The 11,738-nt window shown below is 40.3% G+C and overlaps 1 protein-coding gene across 4 annotated transcripts in view; it reads right to left on the bottom strand.

Annotated features, from left to right (window-relative positions):
* Positions 1-3,790: 3,790 nt before the first annotated feature.
* Positions 3,791-11,738, bottom strand: part of LOC311149629 (myosin light polypeptide 6-like) — a gene marked incomplete at its 5' end in the record, with an annotated part of 9,227 nt that continues 1,279 nt past the window's right edge. The window contains 6 exons of one of the 4 annotated variants that reach the window (XM_084186822.1): positions 3,791-4,624; positions 6,597-6,674; positions 7,050-7,223; positions 7,461-7,604; positions 11,054-11,081; positions 11,550-11,683. In XM_084186822.1, coding sequence (XP_084042948.1) covers positions 4,596-4,624; positions 6,597-6,674; positions 7,050-7,223; positions 7,461-7,604; positions 11,054-11,081; positions 11,550-11,552 — 456 coding nt within the window. In that variant the 3' untranslated portion in view covers positions 3,791-4,595. The other 3 variants (XM_084186819.1, XM_084186820.1, XM_084186821.1) reach the window with 3 other exon arrangements.

Here is an 11,738-nt window from a genome sequence, read left to right as displayed (position 1 = left end):
GAGATAGGATTGGTATCAAACTCCCAACAGCTGGCCACTGCCTCAGATCAACCTTTCCTCCATGGATTTCCAATATGTCTAGTTAAGACACTGCCTTACAATGAAACATTAATATATTGACCTGTGTTGTAGATAATACACACTGCTCTACAAAATCTTTTAAAATTGCAAGCATATCTTTCTTGACAGTACTAAATGGACATGAAGTGTAATGTTGGTTTAAAAGTATCAGGTATTTAAGGCATGTGGATTTAAAGCTCCATGAAGCTCTATTGTCATCCTTATGACCTGTAACAACACTTATAACCTGTAGTAACAAACCACGTATAACCTTCTGTAAATCTAGGACGTTACTTAACTGCACGTATAACCGTCTGTAAATCTAGGACGTTACTTAAATGCACGTATAACCTTCTGTAAATCTAGGACGTTACTTAAATGCACGTATAACCTTCTGTAAATCTAGGACGTTACTTAAATGCACGTATAACCTTCTGTAAATCTAGGACGTTACTTAAATGCACGTATAACCTTCTGTAAATCTAGGACGTTACTTAAATGCACGTATAACCTTCTGTAAATCTAGGACGTTACTTAAATGCACGTATAACCGTCTGTAAATCTAGGACGTTACTTAAATGCACGTATAACCTTCTGTAAATCTAGGACGTTACTTAAATGCTTCCTAAATAATTATGATAAGGATGAATAAGCTACATTACTCTCCACACATTTATGGAGAACCTATGGAATTGTAGCATGGTAAATCAAAACAACATGTCAATACATTATATTTGAGGTGATCTTCATTTATGTTTCTGTGCTTAACGTGTCATGTAAAAGGCATGATTAGTTAGAGTTGAAATGTACACCATTAGAAGCAGATTATTGAACTGGATTTGTATCAATAGTCAGTCCCATGCTTGTCACTTTCTCAGACAATAAATCAATATGTAAGCCTGGTAATGATGGGAAATGAACATATACATGAATTATATGCATGGAGATTTTAGTTGAAACTATCATTGTTACTCTCTAAATGATTTAATTGTGTGTTTATATTTAGCATATGCTTTTATACAAAGCGATTTACAGTCATGCGTGCAACATTTTCGTATGGGTTGCCCCAATGGGAATCAGACCCTACGACCCTGGCGGTGCAAGAGCTGTGCTCTACCAACTGAGCCACACACTAATTGTTAGTGTCTAAATACTGTAATTGAATTGAGATCTTGTATTTACAATGTAAAAAAATCTGAACACGGCTGAATGATAAATCTTCCATTATCCATCTTAATTTTCAATAATTAGCTTAGTTTAGCTCTAACTATTATTGACATTGAGAAATAGCCTCACAAGCAGCCTGATCTCGCGAGCTTACATGAATGTTCGCCACGCAGTGGTAATCAGTCTGGTAATTACGAGGCTAATTGAGACATTTATCTCAGGGATTCTCTAGTGATATTTCTCCTATTTATACAGATAAACATTTTTTTCTCTCAGTATTTTCAAATGTGAGGTTGAACTAATTTATGCTTGTATGTCATCTTTGCCCTCTCCTTTTTATTGTTATTTCTCTGTTTAAATATTTAGCCATTCAGAGGGCGATGTCTCCTCCTTGATTGGTTCTTGAATACTACAGTACCTGTAGTATTGGCAGAGAGCAGAGGGAAACCTTTAATTAAAGGAGAGAGTTAATGGCCTTCTGCATTCAAAGGGCTTTGGTGAATCTGTTGCCTGTGGGAGCGAGTGGGGGATCTTTACGTGTGTGAGGGAGTGTGTGCATGAGAGAGCGAAAGTGTGTATGTGTGAGAGAAGAATACAGAGAGCGAAAGAGAGTGTGTGTGTTTGTGTGCTCAGCCCCCTCTCTTGCTCTCTCCAGTAGTCCTGGCAGATAGATTCCAGTGTAAAATTAATTGGTGGAGAGGGTTTGAGGCAGGTTTCAGGCAATTAGAGGTTCCTTTGTCGAATGCAGAGCCACGAGGATCACACACACAAATAGCAGGATTAAAATAATCAATACACTTCACTTCCATCCAACACAAACACAGGCCTGTGCACGTACACTCAGTAATTAGTGGACAACCTATTCACCCCTGGGCTATGATACCTTACCTTTTGCACGCACACAACCAATAGATCTCTTGGTACCTAATGAGAGGAAATAGTTGACAGGTTGTGAGGGGAATAAGGAAAAGGTAAGGAAGCTGGAGAGGAATCGGTATTGGCAAACTAAGCAACATAACATACAGGATTCTACTGGGGATGTTCCAGAACACTGTCATATAGTTCCATGTTCCAATCCAGAACACTGTCATACAGGATCACACACTGATCAATTAATAACTGTACAATTTCAACGCAAAAATTATAAAATTCAGTCAGTGCTAAGAAAGGTTGAGATTGAAGTGGTTGTAAAATACATAATTAAAGCTCTCTTAATAATAATAATAATAATAATAATATGCCATTTAGCAGACGCTTTTATCCAAAGCGACTTACAGTCATGTGTGCATACATTTTTAAGTATGGGTGGTCCCGGGGATCGAACCCACTACCCTGGCGTTACAAGCTCCATGCTCTACGAATTGAGCTACAGAGGACCACAACAACCCAGATAGCAGTGTAACAGTAATACAAATGCAATCTATATGTATATACACCGATTAATTTCCACAAGATATACTAGGAATGGTATGTACAGCAGTAGATATATTAGTGAGCTATGTCAAGAATTCAGCATATACATAAAAATGCGGTGTGTATAAAACAGTGTAACTAAAATACAATGTACAGTAGTAGAAATATTTGAATGAGCTATGTCGAGAATACAGTATTTAAATACAGTGTGAAACGGGAAGTGTCCAGTGGTTTAATGTCTCTATTACATGGGACAGCAGCGTTGGCTGTGTGTGTGTGTGTGTGTTTGTGAGTATGAGGTATGTATGTGTGTGTGTGATGGCTTGTGTGTGTATTTTGTGTGAGTAGTGTGCATCACTTGGTAGGCGTCTAGTGATGTCTATTCATCAGTCTGATGGCCTTGTGATAGAAGCAGTTTTTTTGTCTCGGTCTTCCATAACTAAACAATAGTGTGAAATCCTGAATGCGTCCCAAATGGCTCTGGTCAAAAGAAGTGCACTACACAGGGAATATGGTGCCATTTTGGACAGATCAACAGTGTGAACCCCTGTGTTCAGCAGTGTATTAAGGCCACTTAATAGAGTGTTAAAACAATTATATTACACTGGTGTATGCATTCACTAACTGTAAGTCGCTCTGGATAAGAGTGTCTGCTAAATGACTAAAATGTAAATGTTACAAGAGAACTTTAACTATAGAAACATGTTATATGAAGTGAAAACTACTCCCATTGAGTTAGAGCATGCCTTTGCCTACAGTGCAAACTCATGCCAATATTCAACAAAAAGTAGACCTTTAGAATTGTAGTCATTTCATTAGTTACGTTTTGTTATGGTTTCATTGTGGGTTTATGGTTACCGCATAACCTGTCATTCACAAAACATACAGTAGAAGTTGCTTGGATGTGCAGAGTACGAATGGTATTTTTTGCAAGACCCAGCACTGCCCTCTTGTGTCCAATTAATATATTGCAACACATTTGAGCACAAAACACTAGGTAAAAGACTAAATGATTCAGTTAAAACAGATATTTGTGGAAATACAATCATTATACAATAAATATTCATAGGTGTATTATGTTCGCCCTGTCAAATCATGTTCTCACATAATTTCAAATTTTTGTTAGAAAAAACAACAAAGCAAAAACAACTGTTTTCAGAAAATCATTTATTTGAATGCTGCAACAAATTAAGGAACAGAAAAAAACAAATCCACTGAACCGCTCATGGATGTCTATGTTGTCATGATTGTATGGCTTCTTATACATATTGGTTAACTAACTGCATAGCGCTGGCAGCAATAGGAAGGGAGACATTCCCAGCCAAAGCAAGTCTTCACTAGCCTGGTCTCAGATCTTTTTGTGCTGTCTTGACAACTCCATTGCTGTCATTGTCATACCATTGACAGAGTTGGCAACTGGCAAGACAGCACAAACAGGTATTGGACCCAGGCTAAGTCTTAGCCAATAATAGGTCATTGGTCACCCACCACAACACTATCCCTCCCCACTGACACAGACAAGCCTGTGGATGTATTGCATCAACAATAATTATTGTCCAACGATAGGTATTAAGTAGCCTGGTCCCAAGACAGCACAAACAGATTTTGGACTCAGGCTAGGTTGGTATGAAGTAATCTATCTTGAAATGTTATTGCAGGTCACGCCAGCAGCACACAAGCTTCTAATTACATGCAAGTTGGTCTCATGCTTAATTCAATGGACCAAAGGGCCAGGCTGATGCATTAAAATAACTTGGGTCACTAATGGTCTTAACTTGGGAATGTAAAGGCACTTTTGAAAATAAAAGACGTGAAGATATAATAGGATAATACAGGAAACAGGCAGAAAGGAAAGGACTGGAAACGAGTTGCAAAAAGGAGGGGAAATATGTCATAGAAATAAACAAGGTAAAAACAAAAAAACTAAGAATAGGAAGGAATGTTCTTCTTGATCTTCAACCGCTCATCACCATCCGGACGAGTTCTATGATGTAAAGAATGAGGGGAAGAAGAGAGAGAAGGGAAAAAACATAAGAATCAATTCACAGCTAATTGGGGATCAACTCCAAATACAGCAACATCCTGTTTGTTTCGAAAATCAACTCTTCGACCTCAACATTGTTTACTTTAGCCCATATAAATGGGATGCTGTTGAAGGAGGTACATCCCTTGTTTCTCTAAGTCCATGAGTAGAGGAGAGTGGGGACGAGGGAGTAGGACAGAGGTTGAGAGATCATCTCCTACTCAGCCAAAGTGGATGGATTTGGCCAGGAGGACTGGTCTAGGATCCAAGAGACCGTTAAAGAAGAGAACCCATCTTTGTTTTCTCTATGGAGGCACAGATCAGGGGGGGAAGAGATTGGAACAGCGAGATTGGGGGATCCGCAGAGATCTCAATAGCACTCAGCTATAATCAGTGTCCATAAGAAGAGAAGAAGAGATCGCCAGCAAAAATAGCAAATTCACTGCAATTTTGTGGTTAGTAACAGGGAGGAGTGACTCGTCTGTTATGGCAGAGCTGGGGGAAATATGCTAAGATATGCTCACATTGATTAAAATGGTCAATTTAGTGTTAATTCTCATGTAGGGGCTTTCACAAAGAGACTCCAAGGCAAACTGCCTATTTTGGTGGCAGCATAGCATTCATGTGATGAGAGGCCCAAATGAGAAAATTGCATTGTGGGTAATAACCTGCTGCAAAAAGTGCTCAATTACATTATCCAGCCCAGCTCCAAACACAACACGTAGTACAACAACTACTCCTGCTAGAATGCTCTGCATGTATAAACTACCACTCTATAGGGTGAATATCAATTGTATTTCCTCTCTCCTCCTCAAAACGCATTGAAGGAGAAGGTCCGAGGAAGTGAGGAATACAAATGAGATTCCCCCAATCCTTTAGACAGAGGGGATATCCAGACATGCAGAGGGGTCTGCTGTAGCAGCCATGCTCAGGGTCGAAGAGAGAACAGGGAGAGTCTACCAATGAGCCAAAACCTCCAGTCCAAACTGCACCACAACAGGGCTCTCTCTCACCAGGCTATCCCACTGCAAGATTTACAATGGATTTATAAGGCAAATAACAGCTTGTGTGTGTGTGTGTTTTGCATGGATGCCTAAGCAGGAGAGCCTGGGAAGAACCCATTGTTCAAGTAGGCCCTATAATATACCATCTGCTGCCCTGCTCATACCGGCTCTCAGCCAGACATGATGGTACGGACAAACGCTGTGGAGGAAGAACAGTTACACAGCATGTTACTAATTCGGTTTGTATTCACAGTCTGGTCCTCCCATCACCAAACAGTTAGAGCTGCATCGTTGTGCAGTGACACAGGAGATTGTAATCGCTTGTACTTTCACCACCTCAGTCCAGTTCTTCAGCCAACTGCTTTAAAAGGTAAAAGTCATAGAAAAACAAACCTGTCCACTTATTCAGCCATCAACATTGGCACTTCTCATTTTTACATTTACATTTTAGTCACTTAGCAGATGCTCTTATCCAGAGCGACTTACAGGAGGAATGAGGGTTAAGTGCCTTGCTCAAGGGCACATCGAAAGATTTTTCACCTAGTCGGCTCAGGGATTCGAACCAGCCACCTTTCGGTTACTAGCCCAATGCTCTTAACCTCTAGGCTACCTGCTGCCTGCAAGATCTCGCCATCAATATTGATCTCTGCATAAACAAACCCTGGCTCTAAAACATCCGTATCTTCATTTTGTACACACCGTAGCCCAGAAATCCTCCCCGCCACAACTTCCGCACTTTACCTCTCTCCACACAGCAAGGAAACATGCATGGTCATCATTGCATAACCAGGGTGTTGTGGTTAGAAGTAGAAGTTGTGTAAGGGTGGTGGGGTACTTACAAAACATTAACCTAATCAGACCCAGCAACACATCCTGGTGTATCCTCTATCTCCATCTTTCATTCTCAATTTCTCCTCCCTCCCTCTCACCTTCATAGTTAATACAGCCATTAGCGTCCTCGTGTCCGGCAAGAAGTGTCTCTACCTCCTCCTCTGTCATCTTCTCCCCTGAAAGACATACAAATACAAATTAATATATTAGTAAAGTATCCTCGGTAAATTGACAATAGCTACACTGTTATGTTCAAAAGTCGTGTTCTCATTGGTTTTCAACTTAAAAATAACACACTTATTGGTAATTGTCTGAAATCTGAAATGTGGCTTGATGTTTGTGCTGTGATGAAAAATGATTGTCACATTACAGGTGTCAACTTTACAGAATATCTTTGCGATATTTTGGATGTATATTTTCTGAGTCAACTTCCAAATTAGATTACCTTTTGAACAGGGATTTTCATTCTGCATTAAATAAATAAAAACATTCTTAAAATATCTTTCCTCAGATGTGGATGAGAGTAAAAGAATGAAGCGCCAGTAACCCACCTAGTGTGGTGAGGACGTGACGTAGCTCTGCCCCCATTACGGTTCCGTTGCCCTCCTTATCAAAGACACGCAGCCCCTCAACGAAATCCTCAAAGGAGCCCTGGTCCTTATTTTTAGCGATGGCCTGCAGCATGGGCAGGAACTGCTCAAAGTCAAGCATTTTGTGGTTCATCTCTGAACAAGTAGAAACAGAGGAAATTAATGAATTGATGATATGAATGAACACAGGGGTCTGAACATCACAACCATTTTAGCACAAAAGTGATCGCTGCTCAAAGGTGGTCAGAGCATTTTGGCAACGGATAAGGCTTTAGTTTGTGAAAATTCAAAGAATCCTGGTCCAAACAAGTTCTGGTTGAGACATGTCTAGGGCACAGAAACACTGTTATACAGTATTTTATTGTATCTCACCCTCAGCCTTGGGGTTGCCCAGTACCTTAAGGACCTCTGCATTGACGGGGTTCTGTCCCAATGCCCGCATGACGTCACCACACTGACTGTAACTGATCTTTCCATCACCGGTTCTGTCGAAGAGGAGGAAGGCCTCCTTAAACTCTAGAGGAGGGAGGGAGATATGGGTTAGTGTGAGGAGAGAATGAGTGGGTGTGGGAGAGGATGGAAAATTGTTAGGAGGAGATGGAGGAAAAAGGGAAAAGTTGGAAATGCAAGAGAGAGGTTGGATATGTAAGACAGGCCAGAGCAACAAAAAATAAATCACCAATCAATATGATAACAACCGATAGTGTGTATTACTTCAGGTAGTTTTAGCTAAAATAAAACATTCGCGAACATTGTTTCACAACATCAGCTTATTCCATTAATGAATGAATCATGGTCTCCCTTCACCTGACCAGTGGGATCAACACAGTGGCACTTAGGAAAGTAAAATGAGATAGCACCAACTACAGTGGAGTGGGTTGCCTAAAGCCCAATTCAAACGGAAAGCATTATTTTTTAAGCGAGCGAACGAGTGTGCTCACGCTGGAAATAGACTGCATATGAGTTAGAGAAAATAGACAGGCCATGAGCGTCAACGGCGTCATAGCGCGTCAAATTAGAAAGCAAGCCTATTTTTCACACGTCTACGTGGAGCAATGCTGGTAAAAATAAGCAGAGAAATTGCGTGGGTCGTGTGTAGAAAAGGAATTAGAGGAATTCTTATGATCTTCCCTATGCTAAGTAGACTAAAGATGTAGTTTAAAATGTATTCGCCTGTAAGCTAAGGTTTATCAGTCAAATAGGCTACATATTTTTTTAAACAATTGCAGCCTACCCGTGCTGATTTCGATCACAGGCATATAGCCTAAGCAGGCCATGGAAGGAAAACTTGAGAATAACGTTACTGTTTGTAGAAGAATGAGACTTGGTTGTTTACAACTCAGGTTTTTTAGCTACAACATCCTCGTGAGCTAGCAAAGCAACGGGTTTAGCATACATTACCGGTCAAAAGTTTTAGAACACCTACTCATTCAAGGGTTTATCTTTATTTTTACTATTTTCTATATTGTAGAATAACAGTGAAGACATCAAAACTATGAAATAACACATATGGAATCATGTAGTAAGCAAAAAGTGTTAAACAAATCAAAATATATTTTATATTTGAGATTCTTCAAATAGCCACCCTTTGCCTTGATGACAGCTTTGCACACTCTTGGCATTCTCTCAACCAGCTTCATGAGATAGTCACCTGGAATGCATTTCAATTAACAGGTGTGCCTTGTTAAAAGTTAATTTGTGGAATTTATTTCCTTCTTAAGGCGTTTGCACCAATCAGTTGTGTTGTGACAAGGTAGGGGGGGTATACAGAAGATAGCCCTATTTGGTACAAAACCAAGTCTATATTTTGGCAAGAACATGAAGGTCAGTCAATAAGGAAAAACTCAAGAACTTTGAAAGTTTCTTCAAGTGCAGTCGCAAAAACCATCAAGCGCTATGATGAAACCGGCTCTCATGAGGACCGCCACAGGAAAGGAAGACCCAGAGTTACCTCTGCTGAGGGGATAAGTTCACTTTTTTGGCTACTACATGATTCCATAGGTGTTATTTCATAGTTTAGATGTCTTCACTATTATTCTACAATGTAGAAAATTGTAAAAATAAAGAAAAACCCTTGAATTAGTAGATGTTCTAAAACTTTTGACTGGTAGTGTAGGTACGGTGGCTCCCGTAGGATGGGGGAAGAAAACACCTGAGCAGAATGACATTACCTTGGCAAGGCTGGAGAACATTATCCACCGTAGCCACATATGACAAAGGTTCCCCTTTTAATTGAACAACACCCAGTTCACTAATGTCTACATCCACATTAACAAGTGATGACAAACAAGTCAAACTAAAAAGACACAAGATGCTAATCCGCTACATAGCCTACACTTACTATCATGAGCTTTGTAAATTATCCTAATTAGGCTAACACTGTAGACTCAAACATCAACAAGGGAAAAAATCTGATATTAATTCCTATGTAACCAACACTTCTGAGTCTTCGCACCAGTAAGTTCTCAAATGTCGTAATCTCCTTTGTGCATTTACTTCCATCTGAATATTTGATGACCTTAAATAGGTCTGTGTAATTTAAGGTCAGGAGATGTTATCTAAGCCTTCCAAGGAGACATGCAGGTCTCTACGGAGTATTAGTGTAGGGCATAGAAAACACTGGAAATCCATAGCAGACAATGCAGAAGCAATGACAATGCCAAAGCATCTCAATGATAGACTGATCTCAAAAAGGATTTAGCTGACCATCCTTAAACAGACAGGTCGATTAGTAGTAACAAAGTCTTATAAAGAAGCTGGCCGAACTAACTAGAAAGGGCCCATAAACAACTAAAAGGCCTAGAAGGAGAAATGATGTAACCGCTTGGTGGTGGTCTCTCAATTCTAGGACCACTTATCACACTAGGGGTCAATTCCTGTTCAATTCTGTGAAATCTGGAAGTAAACTGAAAAGGAAGTACATTTAAATTAAAAGTGTCCATATACTTCCCAAATTGACTGAATTGAAGTGGAATTGACCGCAACCCTTGCCTGCAGAGTATGGGATATCCCTTCAGAACCCCAGGCAAACACAGCACTTGTCTGTTGTGCTTTTTCCTGTTCTCAGGAATGTGCCTCCCTCTTCCCTCATGGCCCGCTGAGTTCCATTTCCCAACACCATATTAGGTCATGGAGGAGCGAGGGAGGGAGAGCTGTATTCTGTCAACCATGATTAAACAAGGCAGGGAGTGGAGAAGACTCATCTACTAGTCTGTGTCTAACTCCAAAAAAGGAAAGGGAACACTCCAGGGGAGATGACAAGCTAGTAAAATAGCATGCAAACTTTTATGGTACATGGGAATGGGACAATTGGGAATGTATGAAGTTTGATGCAAACACAGAAAGTGGAGTGATGACCTATGGTATGCAAAAGGTGGATTTCCTGTCTATAGAAATGCACCAACAAACACACCAGGAGCCTATTACTACCTTGTATACTGGACCTGAGCTAACGAGGATGAAACTAGCTATAAACAGACTTTCTACTGACAGAAAAACAAACAGGAAACAGACATTACACAATGGGCTAAAATAACAGGCTAGACTCAGTCTGTTATAAAATTTACCAGTGACACCTTGTAGCCTAATATCCATGGTGTGACTAGCTATCACAAACTTCTGCATCTGTATCAGACCAACAACATGCCTTAAACACTGTTAGATTCAGGTCCAAGACTCAAGGGCCAAATGTTAGGGTCATTCACCAATAACTCACCATGTATTTGATCCAGGTTAAACTCAATCTGGAAAGAACAAGCAGTAAGGAAATAGTGGTAACTTTGCTACTATAGAGAAATTACAGACAAGGCATAAAGCAGATGATAGATAGTAAAGAAAAAGTAAGACAAGCAAGAAATAAAATAAGTGGCATTTGTCTCTGAGTTGAGGATGGCAACATGCAATAGTTGGTCAAGTTTGGGGAAATTAGCTAGCTAGCTAATCTAGTTAGCCAGTTTGTAACTCACCCATGATTTGGTCTTCTGAGAAGTCAGACTGTTCAAAGAAAGATAAAGTTAGCGAGCTACTATGATATTGTAAAATCCTGTTGCCAAGGACCAGTGGCTAGCTAGCTCAGCTAACTAGTTAGCTAGGCAGCCAACTTTATCACACCTGCCTTATCTAGGAACTAACGTTAGCTGGCTACTAGTCAGTGAGAAAGACTAACATCTGGGTGACATTTGATTGGAGACAGTGGCAAACTATATCGAGATTTATTGGTATGCCACCATATATCAAGAAGTTAGGGTTGCTAATCTGGAGAGTAAGGAACTAACGTTAGCCAGTTAGCTAACTAGCGACGATAACGCTAGCTGGCTCTGCTCAATTAAACTGGCTAACTTTTCTAGTTAGCTAGTAAAGTTAGCGAACTGTTAGCTAATTCGACATAGCTACAATTCCGAAATAAGAATAGGATTTCGAGTAGATAGCTAGTTAGTTAATACAGGTTATTGAAGAACCCACCATATCTGTGGCTGTTGGAGTGTGTCGAAGACGTCGGAAGCTGGAGGAATGTGAGGGGTCGTCAGCGAGGAAAAGCCCTACTAGTACTAGCACAGTGTTTACTTGCGCGTCATAGCTCCTCTGTGCTGCATCTGCGCAGTGCGCATAAACATGGATTGGGGCCAGGGCAGGGTAGGGTAGGAGTGGCCC

The sequence above is a fragment of the Coregonus lavaretus genome, assembly GCF_964263955.1.
Source record: "Coregonus lavaretus genome assembly, chromosome: 22".
NCBI classification, from domain to species: domain Eukaryota; kingdom Metazoa; phylum Chordata; class Actinopteri; order Salmoniformes; family Salmonidae; genus Coregonus; species Coregonus lavaretus.
Note: the sequence above shows the minus strand (reverse complement) of the source record. Positions and strands in the feature narration are given on the sequence as shown.